This window comes from Dermochelys coriacea, chromosome 8 (assembly GCF_009764565.3).
Source record: "Dermochelys coriacea isolate rDerCor1 chromosome 8, rDerCor1.pri.v4, whole genome shotgun sequence".
Taxonomy (NCBI): Eukaryota; Metazoa; Chordata; order Testudines; family Dermochelyidae; genus Dermochelys; species Dermochelys coriacea.
In genome coordinates this window covers 35,539,107-35,564,094 of record NC_050075.1, presented here as the reverse complement: position 1 = coordinate 35,564,094, position 24,988 = coordinate 35,539,107, and the positions used below count along the sequence as shown (strand labels likewise).

At 45.7% G+C, this 24,988-nt stretch overlaps 1 protein-coding gene across 2 annotated transcripts; it reads left to right on the top strand.

The window, feature by feature from the left end:
• The first annotated feature begins 698 nt into the window (after positions 1–698).
• Positions 699–22,609, top strand: STING1 (stimulator of interferon response cGAMP interactor 1). 2 transcript variants are annotated; one of them, XM_038414193.2, is made up of 7 exons: positions 699–1,301; positions 13,865–14,109; positions 16,134–16,320; positions 19,216–19,324; positions 19,474–19,712; positions 20,697–20,883; positions 22,065–22,609. In XM_038414193.2, the coding sequence occupies exons 2-7, from the start codon at positions 13,865–13,867 to the stop codon at positions 22,247–22,249; spliced, it is 1,152 nt and encodes a 383-aa protein (XP_038270121.1). In that variant the 5' UTR covers positions 699–1,301; the 3' UTR covers positions 22,250–22,609. The 2 variants fall into 2 exon arrangements, with proteins under 2 accessions (XP_038270121.1, XP_043346951.1); XM_043491016.1 differs by lacking the exon at positions 699–1,301 and adding an exon at positions 6,159–6,414.
• Positions 22,610–24,988: the final 2,379 nt, after the last annotated feature.

Genomic DNA, 24,988 nt, shown 5'->3' with positions numbered 1-24,988 from the left:
GTCAGGCTGCGGCTTTGCAACTGCGCTGCCCGGCTGCCCAGAGCATTGCGCCAGTGGGGCAGCATGCTGAGGCTGCGGGGGAAGGGGAATAGCGGGGGAGGGGCCAGGGGTGAGCCATCCGGGCCAGGAGCTCAGGGGCCAGGCAGGAGGGTCCCGCGGGCCGGATGTGGCCCACAGGCTGTAGTTTGCCCTCCTCTGGTGTATAGTATATAAAGCAGTATAAACAAGTCATTGTCTGTATGAAATTTTAGTTTGTACTAACTTCCCTAGTGCTTTTTATGTAGCAAGCTGTAAAACTAGGCAAATATCTAGATGAGTTGATGTACCCTTGGAAGACCTCGGCATGTCCCCAGGGGTATGTGTACTCTTGATTGAGAACCACTACCTATCTTTTATTTTTGAATTATGAATTCTATTTGCTGCCTGCGAGCCTGACCCAAGCCCAGTGAAGACACCCAGGGACTTCATTGGACTTTGACTTTTGATTATTTCCCTCGTATATGATTCATTAGTGATTTTAATGATTAAGGTTGGGACTTTCAAAGCTGTGTAAGGTAATTAAGCCCTACTGAAATATTCAAGTACTATTCATTCCAGTATGTTTGGGGAGGCTATTTTGTGTGCATTGGAATTCCCCAACCTTTACTGCTTCTAATTTGCTGAGCTGTAGCCACAGCAACATGTGGCTGTGTGGTGGGGGGGAGGTAGCTGGGCACCTATACATGTGACACCATTTTCCTCATTGTCAGTGCATTATCTGCCAGATGTTAAACTCCTCCCAAGCAAACTGCTGACCTCCACAAGTTCCAGTCCTGTTTGACTTGCTTTTTTTAAAAAAAAATCAGGGTACAGCCCCATGGCTGATAAAATGGCTGAGATGCAGGCTCTTCTAGGAATGGCCAGTATCAGTTTATATCAGAGACACCTGCAGCTTCCCACTCAGCTTTGCAAAGAATCCAGTCCCTGTGTTGCAGATTGCCTGTGTGACCACAGAACAGGCGAGCTCTCAGCCTGGGTGGGAGGATTGTAAGGGATTAATTGCACGCAGGCTGCTGGTTTCATTTTCATTCTCTGGGATGTTCTTCTCAATGAATCTTCAGACTCTGAATCAGTTTCCACAAACCCCCACTCTGGGTATTTTCATGCAGAGATTTCAGTTGTCATGTGGCAGAGCGATGGGTTCCAATTTCTGTTCTTGATCTGCCTCAGAAAGCAAAGTGTATCGGGCTGGGCGTGAAGCCAACTGCCAGAGCAGGAGACATCAGAGCAGGTTCAAGAATCACGGGCTGTTAATTCCACAGGTAAGCACAGCATTCCCCAGAAGGTGCAGAGCAGCTCCCGCCCTCCAGTGCCTGGGTAGCTGGTCCAGACCTAACGCCGACAGCTTGAGCTTGAACCCTGCCTCTGTCTTGTTCTTATTCACTGGTGCTTTGGAGGCTGGAGGCAGCCGGGCCTTTGGAGGCCCATGGCTCTGTGATCCCACTGGCAGTGGTTCTCAGCCTATGGTCATCCATGCTGACCTGGGAGGAGGAGGCAGGGAATAGGGTTGGGAGGTGTCTGGTGGAGGGAGGGTCTCTCTCTTAAACTGCTCCCCAGAATGTTGGCCTGTGAGCCCACCAGAGCGGCAGTTGCCCTCCTGACAAAACTGCATCCCACATGGCCCACTTGGCACTGGGAGACCTGAGGAGTTTACAAAAACAGGATACAGACTAACACAGCTACCCCCTGATACCTGAGGAGTTTAGACTCACCGGAATCTGATCATCTCCCACTAGCCCTGCAGGACCTTCTAGGTGACACAGCTTTCCTCCCACAGCCTGTTGGCTCGTACTCCCCCTCTATTCCCCCCAAGCACAGCTCTCTATGTGGCCAGTAGGGCCCTGGCTATTGTCAGTCTAACATGAGGGACACTCTGATGCTACATGACAGGTTTCAGAGTAGCAGCCGTGTTAGTCCGTATTCGCAAAAAGAAAAGGAGTACTTGTGGCACCTTAGAGACTAACAAATTTATTAGAGCATAAGCTTTCGTGAGCTACAGCATCCGATGAAGTGAGCTGTAGCTCACGAAAGCTTATGCTCTAATAAATTTGTTAGTCTCTAAGGTGCCACAAGTACTCCTTTTCTTTCTGATGCTACAGTGACAGGCACTAGTACCAAACCCAGTCAGACAGGACCCAGTTTGGGACATCAGGTCATGGCCAGTGCTGCAAGTACAGTTGCCACTCTCTGTAGGAGGGGAAGGCTCAGTAGATAGCTAGGAATTGAGGCCTGCACTAGCCTAGTGCTTGGAAGACTTGGGTTGATGTCCTTGCTTCCCAATTTCCTCTATGATCCTGGGCCAGGGATGCCAAAATGGGGGATTCTGGGTGGAAGGGGCGGCATGAGGGCAGGGCCATAGTTCGGGCACCAGTGTCAGGGGTGCCATTTAAAGGGGGCAGGGCTTCTGCCCCCTCCCCTCAGTTTAGGCATATCTCCTAGCCCCACGCAGAGCTCTTAACTGAGGGCATGTCTACACTGGCAAAGTCTCAGCACTGGCAGTTACAGTGCTGCTCAGAGAGCGCCGAAGGAAAACCGCTGTTGTGTGTTCACACTGACAGCCGCCCGCACAATAACATGTTCACACTTGCAGTATTTGCGGTGCTATTCGGAGTGGTGCACTCTGGTCAGCTATCCCACAGAGCATCTCTGGCCTTGGCTACACTTGCATGTTATACCTCAATAAAGCCTCCCAGAGTGCTCTAACTCACTCCCTGTGCACACTGGCAAGGCTCGTAGAGCGCTCTTACTCCCTGGCTAGAGCGCTGCTGGTACTCCACTTCCCCGAGAGGGATAAGGTTTGCTGCGTATTGGGTGAGATGCTACAAGGTCAGTGTGAACGAGGTTTTACAGTGCTCTGATTGCCCTCCAGAAACGTCCCATTAACTGAAGTGGCCTCTCTTGTCTTTGTTGTGAACTCAGGCAGGAATGCGGAATTGGCCCTTTCAAAGCTCCCTTATAAGCTCCGAGAAAAAACCCAGACAGCTAATGTTTGCTTTGCATGAATGAGAGAGAGGCGGGGGAGGGAGCGTGCAAGTGTAGCCAAGCCAGCGTGCAAGTGTAGCCAAGCCCTCTTTCTCTTTTGGCGCTAAGACTTGTGCAACCTGAGTTCTGCAGGGAGGTCCGGCTCCCAGGTTGTGCCCCAGGGCAGGGAGTCAGTATTTCGTTTACAAACAGGCAGAGTGATTCAGATAAGAAAGGGCTGGTAATTAAATTAAGGATCTGGAAGTCCTCAGCTGATCCTGTAAAACAGAAATGCCTCTGCCGGGGGTGAGGTTTAAGACAGAACACAGGGGATTCGGAAGACGTACAGCCAAGATTACATTAAGAAAAGAGGGAAATGTGAGGGGGATAGGTGAAAAGAAGGGGCCAAAACCAAGGGACAGGGCCGTCCTTACCCATACACAAAGTATGCAAATTTTCTGGTGCCCTGGGCAGCTGCTCCAGCTCCTGCCCCTGCCCCACCTCTTCCCCAGGCCCCCCACCCCTCCCCTGCCTCTTCCCACCCCTGCCCCGCCCCACCCCCATTCTACCCCTTCTCCAAAGCCCCTGGCCTGCTCCGCCCCTGCCCAGCCTCTTCCCACCCCAGCCCCACCTCTTCCCACCCCTGAGGACTGTAGCAGGGTCAGGCCTGTACTCACCTGTGGTGGGAAGTGCAGGAACCTGGCCCCAGCCGCGCCACCGCTGAGTGCTGGGAGGTGGTTCCCCCCTGCAGCCCAAGCCAGCCCTGCCCCCCCATGGAGACCTGGGGCCAGCCCCCACCACTCCCACGGAGGCCTGGGGCCCCACACACACACCCTGCAGGGGGGCTGCGTAGGACCCCAGAATAGCTAGGGACAGCCCTGCCAAGGGAAGGGATAGCATGTGACACCATCACCATAGTATCTGAGCGCCTCACAATGTCTAAGGACTTGGCTACACTTGCACGTTATACCGCAATAAAGCCTCCTAGAGCGCTCTACTTTACTCCCCGTCCACACTGGCAAGGCACGTAGAGCACTCTAACTCCCTGGCTGGAGCGCTCCTGGTACTCCACCACCCTGAGAAGATTAACGGCTATTGCGTATTGGGTGAGACGCTGCAGCTCCAGTGTAAACGAGGAGTTACATTACAGCGCTCTGATTGCCCTCCCGAAATGTCCTATAATCCCATTAACTGAAGTGGCCTCTCTTGTCTTTGTTGTGAACTCAGGAGGAATGCGGAAGTGGCCCTTTCAAACTGCTTTTCTGGTCCGAGGGAAAAAACAAATAGCTGTGAGTGAGAGAGAGGCGGGGAAGGAGGGGGGTCTGAACTTACAAGACAGTGCTGACACACTCTCAGCACCCCAAAAACCCACTCTCTCTCCCCCACATACACACTCCACCCTAGCCCCTCCCCATTTGAAAAGCACCTTGCAGCCACTTGAACGCTGGGATAGCTGCCCATAATGCACCGCTCCCAATGCCGCTGCAAGTGCTGCTAATGTGGCCATGCCAAGTGCGCTTTCAGCTATCAGTGTGGAACGACTGGAGCACTTTCCCTAGTGCACTCTCCGAAGGCTGGTTTAACCCAAAGCGCTCTACAGCTGCAAGTGTAGACAAGCCCTAACCTATTTCTCCTCACAGTCCCACAGTGAGGTAGAATAGTGCTGTTATCCCCATTGTACAGATGGAGCACTGAGGCACGGAGAGACTAAGGGCCAGATTTTCAAAGGTATTTCGGAACCTAGTGGGATTTTCAAAGGCACCTGGAAGCTTAGGTGCTTTGTAAACCCCACTAGATGGCTAGCTTCATCTTTGGGTGCCTAAAAACCTTTGAAACTCTGATCCTAAGGCACTGGCTTGAGGCCATAGAGGAAGTCCATGGGGGAAGTAGAACCCAGGTCTCTCAGGACTAGGTCTCTATCAACTGGACCAGCCTCTCTCTTTGCTGCATGCTGCAAAAAAGAAAATTCTGATAGATGGGAGCAAAACCAAGAAGGCCACTTCTCTGAGACTCGAGCAAATGGTCCCAGGTGATTGTCAGAAAGAGATCATGTTTCAACTTGCAGATTGCACTAAGGGGCATATGAATGTTTAACACATCTGGCATGTAAATACCTTGCAACACCAGCTACAACAGTGCCATGCAAACACCTGTTCTCACTTTCAGGTGACATTGTAAATAAGTAGTGGGCAGCATTATCTCACATAAATGTAAACAAACTTGTTTGTCTGAGCAATTCTCGGAACAAGAAGTAGGACTGAGTGGACATGTAGGCTCTAAAGTTTTATATTGTTTTGTTTTTGAGTGCAGTTTTATAAAAAAAAATAATAATTCTACATTTGTAAGTTGCACTTTCATGATAAAGAGATTGCACTACAGTACCTGAATGAGGTGAACTGAAAAATACTATTTCTTTTTTTTTACAGTGCAAATATTTGTAATAAAAATAATATAAAGGGAGCACTATGCACTGTATTCTGTATTGTAACAGAAATCAATATATTTGAAAACGTAGAAAAAATCCAAAATATTTATAATAAATTTAAATTAGTATTCTATTATTGTTCAACAGTGCGATTAAACCTGTGATTAATTGTGATTAATTTTTTAATCGAGTTAATTTGTTTTGAGTTAATCGGTTGAGTTAACCATGATTAATTGACAGCCCTGCTTCAAATTTTGACTGCCTTTAGGTGTTGCAAATAGCTCACAAATACAAAAATAATTCCCAAAATCATCATTTTGCTGCTGCCTTTTTAAAAGCAGCACACTTGGGTAAAAATACCATCAGCACTAAAGGTTTTTCTCCAGATAAGCAAATCTAACCACTAGTGCATGAGGTTTTCACAATTTGTATAAATGTGTAGCTTTAAATGTATCAGCAGCAAAAAAAGAAAAATGTTTTTTCCATCTTTATGCATTCTAAGTGCACAGACAAAAAAAATAACAAAAACTGGTTTGTTATTAAACATCTTACAAATATAACAGCAGCTAGCGCTTTGTTTTAGCAACAAATAAAATAAGTTGTAAGTGTAAGCAGGGTGTGAATGAGCTCTCCCTGACATCTAGTGATGAGCTGGGGGAAGACACCTCAGGAACAGACCTAGTTTGCATATTCATGCCTAATCTACCTAGGCATGTGGCATGATGATGGAGCTGCTTTGCCAGAATGATCCCTTTTGGCTGGTGCTGGATTACAGATCACTTCAGTATTGAGAGCCGGGGAATGAAATGTTTTACTCATTGTATGAGTAAAGCAGTGGGCAGCAGAGGAAACAGCAAACAGCCAGTTACAGAGGCACACAGTGCCTGCACACATTGCTTGGTGCCCCTCCCCCATTGCTGGGGTGAGAGGTGAACCCTTGTGAACCCACCTCTGAACTCTGGGTCTTTGCTAACCAAGGACAGCCAACTGTTAGTAGGGTGCAGCGGAGGGAGATGGGGGGTGATGTGTTAAAGGAACATTTCTTTGTGAGGTTGGGTTCGCTTAGGGTTGTGTGCTGGTGAATGTGGTGGTTGTGTTTTCCCAGACTAATGCTTGGTTCCCTTTTCCTTTTAATGAAAGTTCTCTTTACACACTCAGTGCTTGTGAAAGGGGAAGAATTGGCTCTTAGAGGCACTCCAGGGTGGTGGTAAATTTCCCCAGATTACTAGGTGGGGGCTTGAGCCAGTTCTGTGTTGTGTTAAGAGGAACCCCTAGATATTGAACCCCGCCCTTCTTAGTGCCGACTCCACCCAGCAGAAGGGTAAAATAAGATTTTAGTTTTATTAACAGCTAAAAAGTTTAACTATATTTTTATAACATCTCATCAAATACAATTTGTAAATCCCAATTTTAAAATAAAAAATTTGCAAACCTTAAAATACAACCAAATAATTTTTCTATGGGCTTAAACTAAAATAAGGTTTTTGTTTATAATTGTGGTTTTATGAACCAAAACAAAGGTCCAATCCTATGGGGAACTGATTAATTAAAAAAGGAGATTATGTTGTAATAATTGGGCCTAGAAATTTAACTTAATTGTGAACTCAACTGTAAAAACTATATGTAAATTCATAAAATGTCACAATACCCTGTAATGATAAGTGTAAATGTGAGAAGTTGCACAAGAAACACACAAAAACTAAATCAGTCCAAACGAAAAGGCTACTAATATAACTCAAGCACTAATATAATTTAAAATTGTGTTTGGTAAAAAAGAAAAATGTAAAACCAGCAAGCAGAGAACCAAAATCAGAAATTGGGGCTACTTTAATTGGTGGACAAAATAATGAGGGGAGGGCAAGGGTGCCAGAATGGGGGAGCCAGGAGGCCATGGCCTTCCCATGTTTTACCGGCCATAAGGGCAAGCGATGGCGGGAAGGGAATGGAGAAGAGCAAGCAGGGGCAGGATCTTGGGGGAATGGGCAGCATGGGGGCAGGGGCTTGGGTGGAAGGGATAGGGTGGAGGTGGCCCCCCCACACACTGTTAGGGACCTTCTGCCGCTCCTGCGGGAGAGGCTATTCCATCCATCACTCACATTTTGGGTTCTTAAAGAAAAAGACTTAAAGAAAAAGAAAAACTGACTGCTGGAGTGAGTGTAACCCACACACCTCCGGCATGTGGTGGTCTGTCCCATCTAGTGGCAGAGAGAGAGAGAGAGAGAGAGAGTTTTCCCCAGGAATTGAAAGGGGGCGGGGGTGTTCAAATTTATGGGGGGGAGGGGGTCAGGTCCGATGAGTGGTGAGACCATGAGCGTGAAGGTGGGCTGTACAGCACCATAGTAAAAACTGAAAAATGTTTCATGACCATTTTATTAGATTTAACTCATTTTTTAAAATCATCACACAAATTAGAGTTGGGTACTCAAGCCTTCTGTGAAGCACTACATCTACATCCTTCCTGGTTTCTTGTTATAATTTTGCACAACTTTGTTAATGAACTTCTTGAATGCAATGCATTCGTCTTTGGTGGCTTCTCATGTGTCCGGTACTTCCATTCCTTCAGTTGATATGCTCATTAGTTCATTCACATGCTGAGGCAGAAGGCAACTTCTTTCAGAACACAAAATTCTATTCAGTGATGAAAAAGAACACTCAACTGTAGCTGTTGTGACTGGGAGTAGCAAGAGATGAATTCCTACTTCTTTCATCCCAGGAAACAGAGCATAAAGATCGGGTTGAGCCACTAGTGATGGAAAGAAAAGAAGTTGAAGTCAAATCTTCATTCATTCGTTGTATGATATTCTACTCTGTGTTCAAATTCTCTATTCTGTCCTGAGCACATGGCAGCCCCATTGCTGGTAGTGCCTCACTCCACTCAACTTTCGGTGTTTTATAGGACAGGGATCCGTAAAAGCTACATAGAGGTTGAGTAGAATCTGGAAGTCGCTGTTGTAGATTTTTTAGAATCAAGTCTATGTACTTTTTCAGTTGTCTTAACAAACACTTCTTGTCCTCTTCACTTAAGGATTCAATATAAATGCCTTCATTAGTCAACTTCTGGACTGAAGTCTTTGCTTCTTCCAGTACTTTTTCAATGGATAGATCTTTGATTGATCCAAATGTAGCGTCTATTGCTGGACAAAGGTCTACTACTGTTGTAGCAGATGCCTGGATGGCATTGTTTAATGACCCAAGTGGTTTCAACAGTAGACTTACAAGAGAGGGAATGGCAATAGTCTTCTCTGAACGTAATATCAAAAGTAATCCACCAGCTTCACTACTTAGATCCATCCCATCTTGGTAGATACTTTCCAAAGCCAGTAATAACGGCTGGAGTAATTTTAAGACAGCAGCCAAGGATCGCTCATGAGAAAGCCAGAGGGTTTTCCCAGGTTGGACTAATTTGAACTTCAGTCCCAGTCTATCTTCTATATTTTCCAAGATCTTCAGTCTTTTTGGACTCTTGCTGAAAAAAGAATATAATGAAGACATTAAATTTATAGCGTTTTAAATGTCTTTTGAAGAGTCTGCAGCTCATACTAGCGCTAGTTGGAGTAGATGGCCTTTGCAGTGTGTATAGGAGAGATTAGGGTTACACTTTTCTCTTAGCAAAGCTTGTACTCCACCACGTCTTCCAGAGAAGTTTGCAACTCCATCAAATGCACAAGCAGCCATCTGTTTGTGGTCCAATTGACGAGCATTTAACTCTTCTAAGATGAGGGTTGTCACAGATGCAGCCGATGTGTCTTCTATAATTTGAACATCTGGAAATGCATCTACTGGCCTACCATTGACATCGAGATAACTACACAATGACTTAATACTTGATGCCCATTTGCATTGGTGCGTTCTTCAGCCATGTATGCAAATTTTTTGAACACGGTGAGAGAGTCCTTCACATTTTCAACTGTTGAGTCTTTCACTGTTGCACCACATGCTTCTAGCCAATCAGTTGAGTTTCTTGCAGAAAAATAATGAGCATTTGCTGGTCTTGTTCGAAACCAGTGTTCAACTTCAGGATGAACAAGTGACAATGCATTTAACATTGGCCTCCAGTTTGTAGTGTGTGGTATCTCTTGCTTAAATAGAAAGTACGATGCCACAACCATGTGTGTTCGCATGAACTGTGTTGTGTTTCCAGCATTCTTAACAGCCTCATTAGCACACACCGGTGTTATCCTTGGTCAGTGGAGACTCAGAGTTCAGAGTGCTTTCACATGAGTTCACCTCCCAGGTTGGGGGCAAGAAGGTACCTTGTTTGTTCCTCCAACTGCTCACTGTTCACTCTGGCCACTGTTGTTCATTGTGCCACCGTTCACTCCATCCATCTGTTGCCAACGGCCCTGCGCCATCACCTTCTGCTGCCACCTGCCACTGTGACTTCTGCGAGTTGGTCTCTTGAGATTCCACCCAGCTCTCAGTGATTTCAGCTGAGCGCTCAGTGGGGGAACCTCGCTGCTAGTGCAGACTGGGCCATCTCTTCCACAGAAACACTGTCCCACAGCAGGTCTAAGCACTTAGACCTGATTATCAGTGATTTCAGCTGTAGTGGTCACTTAACAAAACAAGACTATCTATGGAGCCTAATCTGCTCTGTTTTCAAATAGTACTCGTGACTCAAGCAGAGCATCAAGCAAAACACCTGTCCCCACCCTCTCTCTTGATAACCTCAATCAGCACAGGCTAAGTACAGTTCTACTGCCCTTTACTCATACAGTAAGAATAACAACATTTCATTTCCCCACCACCACCACCACCACCACATTCAAGTGATTTGCAACCCAACCCCAGCCAAAATCTATCAATTGGGCAACGCAGCTCTGTTTGCTGGATACCTAGGTAGATTAGGTGTGAATGTAAATACAATCTGGTCCTGAAGCCTTTCTCCCCAGCCCCCAGCTCATTATTAGCTGTCAGGGAGAGCTCATTTAGACTTTGCTTACAAATCATAATTTGAAATTATTAGGTTGGCCAATATCACCAAAATGAATGCATTGACGTCATAAAAAAACAACAGCTGTATAAGGAAGCTAGTCTATGTTCATAGTTTTCAAATCTATTATACTTTTTCAGATACACGTATTTTATCATACACACTTTAAAAACATGTAAAGTGTATTAATGTTTCAATTTCAATTCAGTTTTCCTAAGAATCACTAAATTGGCAACACTGAATGTAACTAGTTCACAAAACTGGGGAGGATGGGGTAAATTCAGGGGGGTATACATCCTCCTCCCCCGCCGCCCCTCGCAAGGGGGGTGTAGGGAAATTCTTGGAACTGCTGAAGACCGCAGTCTGTCAGTGTTACATGAGCTTCATCTCCATGGCGGTCACCCCTGCCATGTCCTGGGACCCCGGGTCTTTGTCATCTTAAGTTTAAAAAATGTCCTGACCAGGCCAAAGAAACCAAGCCAAATGACATTGTGAGGCTTTTCCCCTGCCCCTCCCCTCCAGTGTGTCCTTTTCCTTCCCCACCTTTCCTCCTGTCTAGTCTGAGTTTGGCTTAGACAGCCAAAAGTGTACATTTTGCAACATGGCTGTACCCTGTGATCAAACCAAGGCAGCTAAATGCAATGCCCTAAACAGCCCAACTCTGGTACAAGTTTGCTGAGTCCCAAAGTAGCTAATAAAACTGCCTGTGTTTCTCCAGCAGTAAAGTTACAGGTAAAAATCAACCCCAGAGATAAAAGCAGCATTTTTGATTTTTGCTGCCCTGTTCTGTCCCCTTCATGTATCTTTGTCTTGTCTTCTAGGAAATGGGATTGGACTTTAACAGCTATTGCAATGACAGCTCAAGCCCATTTCAACTAACTTCTTTTCTCACCGCCCCACCCCCAAAAACCCAGTTATCATATTTAACACCACCTAAAAGACTGTCAAACAAGGGTTTTTTCCATCTAAAAACCTGTCTCCAGCTAAAATGCACAAAAAAAAAAAAATAGTAGTTAAAATAAGGCTGTCTTAAAGCATTTGCAATGTAAAGTATTAACTGTTTTTCCTTCTTTTCTATACTTTTAATAGAAGCTTAAAATGATTTTTAATGGTCTGTTTGCCATGGTACTAAACAAGCTAAAGTCTCTGTATACCCAACCCAAAACCTTGTTTAATGTTAAACAGTGAGAGTGTTACATTCCTTTGGCCCATACAGTCCATCTAAATTAATGCAACAATTTTGGCACCCAAGATGGGGCCTAACGGGTTAATACATACCCACTAGTGACTAGCTAATATCTTCGCAAATAAGCAATTGGTTTTTAAAGCTGATTTAAAACAAAAATTTGTTTAAAATTTTACATGTGTTATTCTAGTTTGCAAAGCAAACCATTAATGCTTTTGTTTTTAAAAAGGGGATTGTTTTAAAGGTATACGTTCTTTTAAAAATTTTTAACAAAGGCTTTTATAAACAGTAAAAACTTTAAAGGTTTAATATAAAAGTATTTTTAAAAGGAAAAGTAGGGAAATAATGTTTTAAATTGTTAGATTGCTAAAGCAATCTTTTACTAAAATGACAACTTAAACAACCGCTCTCTTGTTAACAAAATGCCAGCTTAATAAAAAGCTGCTACCCCATTAACTACACATTAAATCTCAAACCACCAAAAGCTATTGCAACAGCAAACTTTTTTTTGGTAATTTTTATAAAAAAAATATCAACCCCAAAGAGCCAGAAGCTGCATTTTTGAGCTTTGCTGTTCTTTTTTGTTCCCTTCGTGTGTCTTTGTCATGTTTTGTCTTCTAGGAAACAGGACTCAACTTTAACAGGAAAAGCAACAACGACGGCTCCAACCAATCTCAAATAACTTTTTCTCTTCCTTCTAAAATCTCTCTCCAGATAAGAAAAAAAGAAACAGTTGCTGAAATAAGTTTTACTTACTACTCTATATTTAAAATGCTTTAACTGTTTTTCCTTCTTCTCTATATTTTTAATAAAAGGTTAACAAAACCTTGAATGGTGTTTGCCATGATACTAAGCAAAGTAATGTTTCTGTATACCAAACCTTGCTTAACACTATTTAGGGTTAAACAGTGACAGGGTGATATTAACATTTTTGGCCCATATAGTCCATCTAAATGAATACAACAGACCTCACCAAGTCCTTTGGCATTTGGTCTTTTCAGATGCCTCTAGCTCAGAGGGGATCAAACGAGGCTGCTACTTCCCCCATGGGATCCTGAGTGCATGCAGATCGGAAAGGAACCCAAGGTTCAAGATGCTGGTCTGGCCCCCTCAGTGCTGCTTGCCTGGGAACAGTATTGAGTCGAACGCTGCAAAATTCTGTGGCAACTGCTTGCTGCCTGCTGATTTTTGAGGCTGATGATGGAAGTTCTCATTAATTTGTTCCTCTGTAAATCTCTCCTTGGGCTGGCACAGAGCCAACTTAGCATCTTCAGTCCACCTTTCCTCCCAGCCTTGGGTGCACATCTGGGGCAATGGGTGTCCCTCTGTCCTGGGACTCCCCAGCTGCAAGAATGGTCCCTTGGGGCCATTGGCAGCCAGTACAACTTAGAGAAGCCCTGAGGCTGCTCTAAGTTGTGCCTTGGGACTAGACCAGTCTCGGCAGCCGAAGGCTCAAGGACCTGCAAAGGTGGCTTAGAGGCATCTTTGTGCCACCTCCCCACAAATGACCTCAAGCATCCAAAGGCTAGTCCTGAGGATTTGTCCCAGAGTCTCATGAAATGGCCAGCTGGTCACGAATTCTCTAAAGCCATAACAAGCTCCCTACAGTCTGATCCTCTCTCACCATGGTAACAGAGGGTCACTTGGCCTTAAAGAGCTCCTGAAGCAGGAAAGAGATGACCCTAAGAAAGCTTCAAGGTTAGAGTTTCAAAGGTTGCTGCTTGCATTTTAAGGGCCAATTTTGAGCTCTTGTGGGAAGATGACTGACAAACCACCCCACCAAATCAGTGCATATAGGTCAAATTCCAGCCCTTTGTGGGAAGTCTGCATGAGATAGATTTGCACAGAGGATCGACAAGTAGTCTGGGTAGGACACAGCTGGGATGAAGGGCACCTGCTCATCCAGGCTAGGCTGGTTAGCAGTCACCTCTTGCTGCACTTTCTCCCCACCTTCCTCACCACCAGGATTTGGGGCCATTGGATCTGCTCTGTGTTCAGTCTGATTGCCCATGCCCCTGTTGCTTCACCAGCCTGCTTACATGCCCCCGCGCCACAGTCCCTTGGAAAGAGCCATTTCAGAGCAGTGCCCTGCAACATCCAGAGCTAAACCACCCCAGAGGTGGCTGCATGTCAGTGGTCAATGAATAAATTGTGTAGGTTTATGAAGTGCTTTGGGATTCTGCACGATGCTCTAGAAATCCAAGATCTTATTGTCTTATTTGCCTTATTCCTAGCTGCTTTTTAACAATGTCTGGGACTGTCCTCTGAGCTATTGTTTTTATCAGTGTTTAAGATGTCTGGGTGTGTCTGTTTGCTGCAGATGTCTCATGAAATGGAAAGACCCAGCATCCAAACTCCCCTGATCATCCCCAAACCTCGGGAGGAACGGGCTCACTATGCAACCTGGGGCTTCATTGCTCTTTGCGTCTTTGCCCTGTATCACATAGAGGAATCCTGGCACCATGTCGCAGAGAACCTCACCTTCTACTTCATGGCCCTGCAGATCGGAGCGCTGCTCAGAGGGGTTTGCAACTTCATGGAAGAGATTTGGCACGTGCAATCCAGGTGACTGAGTTTACAGCCCTCTGCTCTTGAGAGGCACGCTCAGGGTGGCACTTGTAAATGGTCCAGAAAAGAAAGTAAGAGAACTAATCCCTGTGAGGGAGGTGGGCGAACGCAGGTGCATGGTTCCTACTCGCTATACAGGAGCTGTAAAGGAATCCAAAGAGGCATAGGCTTTGCAATCTGGTCTCTGTGGTGGTTTCCCATCTGCCCCCTCTCCTGTCTGTTGATGTCCCTCGGATTTCTCTACTCAATCCCTCCCTCTTCTCTCTCTCTCTAGTCTTTTGTGCCTTTACTATTGGGAACAACTCTGCAGATTGCCCATTACCCATAATGCCCAGGCAGGAAGATGCATGACTATTAAGTCACAACTTAGGGCTGTCTCATGCCCATGTCCCACACACCTATTAAAGCCCATGGGATCTATGTGGGAGGATGTTTTCTGAGGGAGTTCTCTCACGTTGTCCTGTGTGGGGTCAGGGTTTGCTTCATCTCTGGCGCAGGTTCACATCCAAACCCACCAGATCTCTCTGGGTGCCTTGTTGCCCCAGTGGAGCCAAACTGCCTGGGCCTGCCTGGGCTGAGGTAAACCCCAGGGCCTCCAATGCAGAAGGCTCCCCAACAACGGCACTCCACACTGGGGCTTGATTGCCTTCCCCAGTAAACTCTACAGTGCTGGTTGGGGAGGTGGCAGGCACTGCTGTAGCTGTTACTTCCCCAGCATGGGCCTACCTGCTCCCGGCTGGCTGAGTCCCCACCCATCTTTTATAGGGACCCCTGGGCTGGGGAGGGAGAGAATGGAGAGAGCTAAATAGTGGTGTCCCCCAGGGATCTGTACTGGGCCCAGTCCTATTCAACATATTCATAAATGATCTGGAACAAGGGGTAAACTGTGAGTTGGCAAAATTTGCAGATGATACAAAACTACTCAAGATAGTTAAGCCCAGGCAGACTGTGAAGAGCTACAAAAGGATCTCACAAAACTGGGTGACTGGGCAACAAAATGGCAGATGAAATTCAATGTTGATAAATGCAGAATCATGCACGTTGGAAAACATATTCCCAACTATAAATACAATATGATGGAATCTAAATTAGCTGTTACCACTCAAGAAAGAGATCTTGGAGTCACTGTGGATAGTTCTCTGCAAACATCCACTCAATATGCAGTGGCACTCAAAAAAGCGAACAGAATGATAGGAATCATTAAGAAAGATAGATAATATGACAGAAAATATCATATTGCCTCTATATAAATCCATGATATGCCCACATCTTGTATACTGCGTGCAGATGTGGTCATCCTCTCTCAAAAAAGATATATTGGAATTGGAATAGGATCAGAAAGGGCAACAAAAATGATTAGGGCTATGGAACGGCTTCCGTATGAGGAGTGATTCATAAGATTGGGACTTTTCAGCTTGGAAAAGAGACAACTAAGGGGGATATGATAGAGGTCTATAAAATCATGACTGGTGTGGAGAAAGTAAATAAGGAAGTGTTATTTACTCCTTCACAGAACACAAGAACTAGGGGTCACCAAATGAAATTAATAGGCAGCAGATTTAAAACAAACAAAAGGAAATATTTCTTCATACAATGCACAGTCAACTTGTGGAACTCCTTGCCGGAGGATGTTGTGAAGGCTAGGACTATAACAGGGTTCAAAAAAGAATGAGATAAGTTCATGGAGGATAGGTCCATCAATGGCTATTAGTCAGGATTGCCAGGGATGGTGTCCCTCGCCTCTGTTTACCAGAAGCTGGGAATAGGCAACAGGGGATGGATCACTTGATGGTTACCTGTTCTGTTCATTCCCTCTGGGGCACCTGGCATTGGCCGTTGTCAGAAGACAGGATACTGGGCTAGATGGACCTTTGGTCTGACCCAGTATGGCCATTCTTATGTTCTTATCAATACAGTGGGGGTCTCTCCTTCTCAGGGCCAGGGGTGTGCGGGGCCTGGAGACCCCTCAGCATGCCGATCTGCAGGGTGCAGACTGATAGCCCTGTCTCCTTGTCCCTCAGACACCACAGCAGCTGGTGGAGGGTGGTGAATGCCTGTCTGAGCCCAAGTCTGCGCTGCCATATGCTCCTGCTGCTGGTCAGTTTCTGCGCCTACATGGCCCTGCTCAGCGACACCTGGATGCAGCTCTTCCTTAACCTCATCCTCGTCTGTCTCTGCCAGCTCCTCAGCTTCGCCTTTGGGCTTCAGGTAAGGGCAGGACACCCCAATCCCCTGCAGCCTGGCAGTGCGCCCCTCTGCTCCCTAGAGAATCCCAAGAAATCCTGGCAGGCGTAGGCAGGCCTGTGTAACCCAGGCTGTGTGGCGCTCTGCCCTCCACTAATGGACAGGCCACGAATAACACTTTGAGTCTTCTAGCTACACCCTTTGGGTTCTCTAGTTCACATCATGGACTCATGCTTTAAGGTCGCAAATTCCCCACAAGTGGTGACCCATCCCGAGATGTCTCGTTGCCGCTGTACATGGGAATTGTACCAACTGAACCCAATCAGTTTCTCAATCAATTTTGTGAACTCATTGGGACCCCCTGTGGTGGCTGCTCTGAAGTGGGTTGGAGTACCGTTCATCTCAGTCTAGCTTCATTTGTCGTCTTACAGGGTAGAACTAGGAGCCGTGGGCTGAAATTGAGCAAAGGAAAACTGAGAATAAAGATAACTCACGTGGCAGGGGGCTCTGCTCTGGTGCTATGTATCCTGTCCAGGCTATAAAAATCACCAGCGCTAGTAATCATTCCCACTAGTAATAGTTAATAACAGGAGATGCTTCTTCAGGATGAGATATCTGTGGAAGACATTCCTTGGTCCTTTACATCTGGACTAGGGCAACCACTGAGGATTACGCTGTAGGGAACGATCCTGCATCACAAAGAGGGTGGAGAGCTGAGCTGCTAGGTCAGGCCCATCTCTGATCCCTAGGGAGGTTTAATCTGTAGCAAGGGAGATTCAGGTTAGATATTAGGAAAAGCTTTCTGACTCTAAGTGTAGTTAAATCCTAGAACAGGCTTCCAAGTGAGGTTGTGGAATTCCCATCACTGGAGGTTGTTGAGAACAAGTTGGACAAACACCTGTCAGGAATGGTCTAGGTTTATTTGGTACTGCCTCAGCGCAGGGGGATGGACTTGATGCCCTCTCAAGGTCCCTTCCAGCCCTACATTTCCATGATTCTAAGATGGAACCTCACCATGTTTGCTGCGGCTGATGCACCCTGCCTTGTCTGCACATTCTGCTCTTCCTCCAACTGAACTGTTTTAGAAGCCACAATGCAGTAAACTTCCTTTCATTAGTGCAACCCCTTAATATTTGATATCATCGTCCTGATGCCGCCATCCGTGTCAGCAGGGAAACTAGCGAACTACTCAATCCAACTAGCTTTTAATGAGCACTACCACCTCAGGGTTCCAGTACCATCCCCAGCACCCACAGAACTCCCACTGGCATTAGAACATTGGCATTTTTAAACCTGGCACTCAAGCAAATGCTTGGGAGGAGGGGTATATTTAGCTGCTGTCTCCAAAGGTAAATTAATGGGAGTGCTGCAGGCTTACAAAGCTACCCTCTGCTCTCGATAATGCCAGTGTAAATCCAGGGTATTTCTAATGACTTCATTAGGGTTACTCTGAATTAACACTCCAGATTCAAGGATTAGAAAACATGCCTTACAGCGACAGACTTCAGAAAGCTCAATCTAGTTATTTTAGCAAAGAGAGGATTAAGTGGTGAGTTGTTTACACTCTATAAGTATCTACATGGGGAACAAATATTTAATAATGGGTTCTTCTTATAGCTTTCTCTCCTAGATTGAAGATTAAATAGCTGGAGATTGAAGCTAGACAAATTCAGACTGGAAATAAGGCGTACATTTATAATGGTGAGAGTAATTAACCACTGGAACAATTTACCAAAGGTCATGGTGGATTCTCCATCACTGGCAATTTGTAAACCAAGATTGGGTGTCTTTCTAAAAGATCTGATCTAGGAATTATTTTGGGGAAGTTCTCTGGCCTGTGCGATACAGGAGGTCAGATTAGTGATCACAATGGTCCCTTCTGGCCTTGGAATTTACGACACCACTAAAACTGAGAGCAAAGTTTGGCCCATGGTGAGAAATAGATACCCTTAAGAAATTTTGAACTGAGAGGATTTTGGTGTAAAAGGAGGATCTAGGATGCTCAAGGGGTTTGAACACCTACTCTATATAATACGATCCTGGGATTATCACCAGTCTGTGTGTTACGCTGAAGTTTAGACTCTCTGTTGAGTCAGGGTGAAGTGATGGACACAGCTACAAACATGGTTGAGAGCTCTTTTGTTTGGAATGTCACCATGTTCAATCGCCACTAGGATTCACCATCTGTTACCATCCAAGTTTTAAATTCTAGGCCATTTTGACTTCTCAGATTTCACCCCTGCAATAGCAAGAGTCATGCCAAGAGTCATGACTAAGAGTCCTAGGCCATGATGATATCAGAAGTAACTCAGCCAATCAGCACCCTTATTCTACAGCTAATTTGCATGCAGTAGTTTCATGGATTGTAGAGGCAAGCTATGCAGATGATAGATCATGTGTCTCAGCTGCCACACCTGTGTGACAGCATGAGCTTCCAGCCACTGGTCCACACTAAAATTATTGGACCCTTAGGTGCCTTTGAGCATCTCAAGCAGGGCACTTGCAGGCTGGATTTCTGGGCTATATTCCCAACTGTGCCACTGAAACCTTAGGCCTCATAGTGGTGTATAGCAGACCTGGAAGTTATACATGTGTGTGTGATCAGAATCGAGCCTGTTCTTTGATTTGGGGTAAGACACTTAACCCTGGTGGGCCGCCTTTTCCTCATCTATTAAGGGAAGATGATGATTGACCAGCCTTGTAGGGCTGCTGCGGGAGTTGACTAGGGTTGAGTTTGTAAAGCTCTTTGAGGAGCTCTAGACCTGCAGCGTACAGCTCATGCAGGGGAAAGCATGGCTGCTTGGCTTTCAGGTGTATTCAGAGAGACAGCGGGAAACACAGTCACCAGTGTGCATGGGAGGAAATCCCGCTTAGCTTATGGGATGGTTTATTTATGGCATTTCTTTCTTCAATCCGTAGAGTCCCTCCGCAGTGGAAATGTCTGAAATCTGTGAAAAGAACAACCGCAACGTAGCACATGGACTAGCCTGGTCTTACTATGTCGGGTATTTAAAATTAGTTCTGCCATGTAAGTAGTTGTTTCCCAGTTTGTATAGGAATACAAAATCCTTTGTAATAAAACTCCTCCTTTGCACACGTTAAGGGGAGCCAAATAGCCAGGCAGAAAGCTGCTGTCCTGAATTCATTTGTCTCTGCTCCATGTTCTCTTCCTCTAAGGCCTTAAAGACTTGATCAGTGAGTTTAACAGAGCCAATAACAATTTGCTGAAGTGCAAGGAGACCTGGAAATTGCACATCCTTCTTCCAGTGAGCTGTGAGGTATACGATGATCTGCAAAAGGCTGACAGCCACATCCAGTACTGGAAGGATCTCCCAGCGCTGCAGCTCGACCGGGCTGGCACTAAATGGAGAAGCTACAAACAAAGCATCTATAAAATTTTGGGTGAAGACAAAAAGGTAAATTTAACATCACGCTTCTCTAGCTGAAGGGCCACAGGAAAGGCGGATGTGAGCAGAGACAGGCCTGGAACACAAAGTTTAGCTGTGGATCCAAATTCCCCCAAGGGTTGAAAAATTCAGGTGCAGGATTTTGGCTTGAGCCCATCTCTAGCCAGGAGACATGAATAGTGTAAAGGTGGCCTCGTTCCAAGACAGGGCTGTAGAGCCTCCAAAGGGCCAGTTCAGAACAGCATCTAGCAGCTGGGATGAAGAGAAGCACATGCCTTTGCACAGCCCTGGGATTCACACAAGGCCTCTCCTTGCAGACATAAACCTTTGCAGGAAAATCCCAGTTTACTTACCTCTACTCAGCAGAGCTCCTGTCTGCACTAAATGGAGCTACACCCAGGAGCAGCACTGACCCGTTGTATTGGGAGCAACAACAGCCTTTGGCATATAACCCCATCCAGCAAGATAAGGCCTCCCTATTCCAGCCTCCCTCCATCCCCCCATACACACACTTCCAGCTTGATCACCATCCCTGATTCCTTCTCCCTGTTCCCATCTGTCTCTGGCACTATCAGGCCGTGGCAGACACTAAAGGGCCTTGTCCCCCTGCCCGCTTGGACAGCAGAGTGCTGACTGCACCAGTCCGGCTACCCAGCGTAGAGGCAGACTCACCCCCATGCTCATGAGCAGGCAGAGAAAGCAGCTGTGGGGAGTCTCTTGGCTGCCCAGAGGCAGCAGGGCCAGGGTACAGTAGGGAGAGATCTGTGATGGTCCTTGCATGGGCAAATTTGCACAAAACCCCCAAAAGCCTAGGTCTGACCATGCTTGGCAGAGCTCTGGCAGCTGCTGCGTTGTGCATAAGAGGGGACCCCAAAGGGTTCTACCAGCAGTGCTGGGATTCCCAGGGGCCAGCTGCCTGGGGAGGGATGCTTTAGCCGTGGTCTCAGGACTGCTGGGGTAATGCCCACATTTCTCCCTCTCCCATCCCTCTAGCTGAATTACTGCATTGTGGAGTACGCCCCCCCGCTGCAGTCCCTCTACGCTATGTCCCAGGATGAAAGTGCCACCTTCAGCCGGGAGGATCGCCTGGAGCAAGCCCAACTCTTCTGCAGGACTTTGGGGGAGATCTTACAGCACTCCAAGGAGTGCGCAGGCTGCTACCGGCTCATTGTGTATGAGGGTGAGGAGTGAGGGGATTGCACAAGGAGAGGAGAAGTGCTGGGTTCCTCTCCAGGCCCTGATCCTCAGGCACAGGAGCTCACTGTGGTCTCTGGCGCACACTCAGCACTGCAGTTAGTATCAGGATTATACCATCGTCTCACGGGTGCTCTCTGGTATTCACTGTCAGGGTCCCCATCGTATGGCACATGGGCCATTTAATGCACATGGGCTCCTGTGGCATGGCACCACAGCTCCTTGGGCCACAGGGAGGTTTCTGCAGTGCGCTGGGGACCTTTCATGTGCAAGGCCTCCTGATTAATGGGGTCCCCGATGCCTCTCCCCAGGCTCTAAGACAGAGGGGATCCCAGAACACAGCCACTATCCCTCAGAGATGACTCTGATGCTGTGGGTAGGAAAGCCCTTACCATCTGCCTGTTTCTCCTGAGTTTGCTGGAGTTGGATGACAAAACCCCAGCAGGACTTCCTAAAAAAACATTGGGAGAGGAACATTTCTCATTTTGCTCAAATTTTGAGTGAAATTTTTCCGTTGTTTTAGTTTTCATTTGGTGGGGAAAAAACACACGCACTCACTCTCACTCTTTCACTTTTCTCCACCGGAGAAAGGGCGCGAAAAGTTTAAGAAGTGTAAGAGTGGGTTTTTCCCCTATATTCTCTTTCTTTTTTGCGTGTATTCCCCTGTTTTCCATTGGGGGAACAATGTTAAACGGGGCGGGGGGCTCAGGGTCACTGATAAATGAAATGTTTCAAACTTTTGTGGGGGTGGGGGGAAGAGAAAATTTTCATTTTGGTCAAAAGGCATTTTCTTTCCCCTCCCCCAAAAATGTTTGGATAGAAGAGCAGCCAGCAGCTTTACATTTCACCCCTTCTTCCAACACTCAGAAAGTCCAATGCCAGACACCTGGCTGTGTTAGCAGCTGCAAGGCCTGAACCTCTGACCTTTAGGTCTGTACAAACCCACCTCTGTTAGCCCATAGTGTAACAGTCTCCCCAATCTCTAGCTGTGGCCTTGCCACCACTAGAGGCACCAGAGTGCCCCACCGTGTAGGTGTGAGATGCATAGGCAGCAATGGCACCTTTTCTTGCTGAAGGATTTGGAGACTCTGCTTGCTGGAGACTCAGCTTGCCTTGTATTCCAGCCCATTGGAGCCGGCGGGGTTTGTTTTCTGTTTTATTTTCCAGAGTCAGGAGACAGTGACAGCCATTTCCTGTCAAAGGAGATCCTAAGGCACATCAGACAGCAGCACCTGGAGGAATACACCATGTGCGAGGGGAATCACAAGCCCACCACCTTCCTCTCAACAGAGCCCAACATCCTGATCAGTGATTCGGACCTACCTGGGCCTCTGCGGAGCGATGGCTTCTGAAACGTGTGGCTGGGACTGTCAGGTTACTCCCTCTTCAAGCATACAAAAAGAGAGGACCAAGACAGTCAGGGCGGTCCTTAGGCATATGCAGCAGCTGTGTAGGGCACCCAAAAATTTGGTACACCCCTGGGTCTTAATGTCCACCCTTCCACCACTTCCTATCCCTGTTCTGACCCTTCCTGCAGGCTCCCACCACAGCTGGCTGCTGCAGCCTGGTGAGTCTTCCTTCTGAGCGGATCTAGTACTTAAAAGTGAAAAAGCCTTCCAGCCTGCCAGACCTATTAGCACAACACTGAAACTGTTAAAGGACCATTCAAGTGGTAATGAAGCCATTTAACAGGCATTTGCCAACCCCCAGGTATATACTGTCAGTTTCTGAATTTACTGACAAAAACAGTTGTGCAGTACTATAATATTTACTCAGAACATGTTAGTCTACAGGACCTTAGTTTAAAATTTGCTTTAAAAATATTGCATTAGTGTGTTGGTGAAGATTATAAAATCACATCTCTAAAAAATCCTTGCATAGATTTTTAGATGCACAATCTGAGTATTCATATTTAGCCTTAAATGCTTGGATCTTCAGACATAGAGTTTTTTTAAATAAATCCTTCAAAAGACCACCCTTATCTAAAATACACGTTTTAATTTTAATTGCTATAGTACAAAAAACTTCCAAAGTCTTCCTGTCCTTTCTGTCCATCCCTTTCTCCCTTCACCCCACTGTTGAAGAGAGCCTTTAAAGGGACAATACCCCTTTCCTTCCAGATTGCTGGACAAACGAGTTTCCCTTTTTTTACTTTTGACTATTTGATTAATTAGTTTTAAGAGAACCCTCCAGCAAAATCAGTACCTTAGTAAGATATAAAATCCTTTGTTGTGCCTAAAATCTTTGGAAACATATTTTTTAAAGTTGGTGAAATTTCATAAAAATGTCTATTGTTATGGAGATCACACAAAGTAAATTAGTGTTCCCTTTTTCTGAAAGCAATGAACATTGTTATGAACACACTAAACCTCTGTCACTGATTAATTTAAATTAATGTCTTTGTGAGTTAAATATGTAGTAATCTGGAATGATTACTTTATAAGGGCTTAAGAGTACATTTAAAATATAAACTCATCTTAGAAATACCGATTAAGAAAATGTAAAACAGAATGCATCATGTTTTCCATAATTCATAGATACTAAGGTCAGAAGGGACCATTCTGATCATCTAGTCCAACCTCCTGCACAGCGCAGGCCACAGAATCTCACCCACCCGCTCCTATGAAAAACCTCACCTATGTCTGAGCTATTGAAGTCCTTAAATCATGGTTTAAAGACTTCAAGGAGCAGAGACGCCTCCCTCAAGTCAACCATGCCCCATGCTACAGAGGAAGGCGAAAAACCTCCAGGGCCTCTCCAATCTGCCCTGGAGAAAAATTCCTTCCCGACCCCAAATATGGCAATCAGCTAAACCCTGAGCATATGGGCAAGATTCACCAGCCACATACTACAGAAAATTCTTTCCTGGGTAACTCAGATCCCATCCATCTAATATCCCATCTGAGGGGATTAGTCCTATTTACCCTCAATATTTAAAGATCAATTACTTACCAAAATCCCATTATCCCATCATACCATCTCCTCCATAAACTTATCAAGTAGAATCTTAAAACCAGATAGATCTTTTGCCCCCACTGCTTCCCTTGGAAGGCTATTCCAAAACTTCACTCCTCTGATGGTTAAAAACCATCGTCTGATTTCAAGTCTAAACTTCCTGGTGGCCAGTTTATACCCATTTGTTCTTGTGTCCACATTGGTGCTGAGCTGAAATAATTCCTCTCCCTCTCCTGTATTTATCCCTCTGATATATTTATAGAGAGCAATCATATCTCCCCTCAACCTTCTTTTAGTTAGGCTAAACAAGCCAAACTCCTTAAGTCTCCTTTCATAAGACAAGTTTTCCATTCCTCGGATCATCCTAGTAGCCCTTCTCTGTACCTGCTCCAGTTTGAATTCATCCTTTTTAAACATGGGAGACCAGAACTGCACACAGTATTCTAGGTGAGGTCTCACCAGTGCCTTGTATAATGGTACTAAAACCTCCTTATCCCTACTGGAAATGCCTCTCCTGATGCATCCCAAAACCGCATTAGCTTTTTTCACAGCCATATCACATTGGCGGCTCATAGTCATCCTATGATCAACCAATACTCCAAGGTCCTTCTCCTCTTCCATTACTTCTAATTGATGCGTCCCCAACTTATAACTAAAATTCTTGTTATTAATCCCTAAATGCATAACCTTACACTTCTCACTATTAAATTTCATCCTATTACTATTACTCCAGTTTACAAGGTCATCCAGATCCTCCTGTATAATATCCCAATCCTTCTCCGAATTGGCAATACCTCCCAGCTTTGTATCATCTGCAGACTTTATTAGCACACTCCCACTTTTTGTGCCAAGGTCAGTAATAAAAAGATTAAATAAGATTGGTCCCAAAACCGATCCCTAAGGAACTCTACTGGTAACCTCCCTCCAGCCTGACAGTTCACCTTTCAATAGGAGCCGTTGTAGTCTCCCCTTTAACCAATTCTTTATCTACCTTTTGATGATCATATTGATCCCCATCTTCTCCAATTTAACTAATAATTCCCCATGTGGCACGGTATCAAATGCCTTACTGAAATCTAGGTAAATTAGATCCACTGCATTTCCTTTATCTAAAAAATCTGTTACTTTTTCAAAAA

Coding starts and splice junctions, on each gene's coding strand:
- STING1 (XM_038414193.2), top strand. CDS start 13,865: ATGTCTCATGAAATGGAAAGACCCAGCATCCAAACTCCCCTGATCATC. Junction 14,110..16,133: donor ATTTGGCACGTGCAATCCAG/GTGACTGAGTTT, acceptor CTTGTCCCTCAG/ACACCACAGCAGCTGGTGGA. Junction 19,325..19,473: donor TTTAAAATTAGTTCTGCCAT/GTAAGTAGTTGT, acceptor TCTTCCTCTAAG/GCCTTAAAGACTTGATCAGT.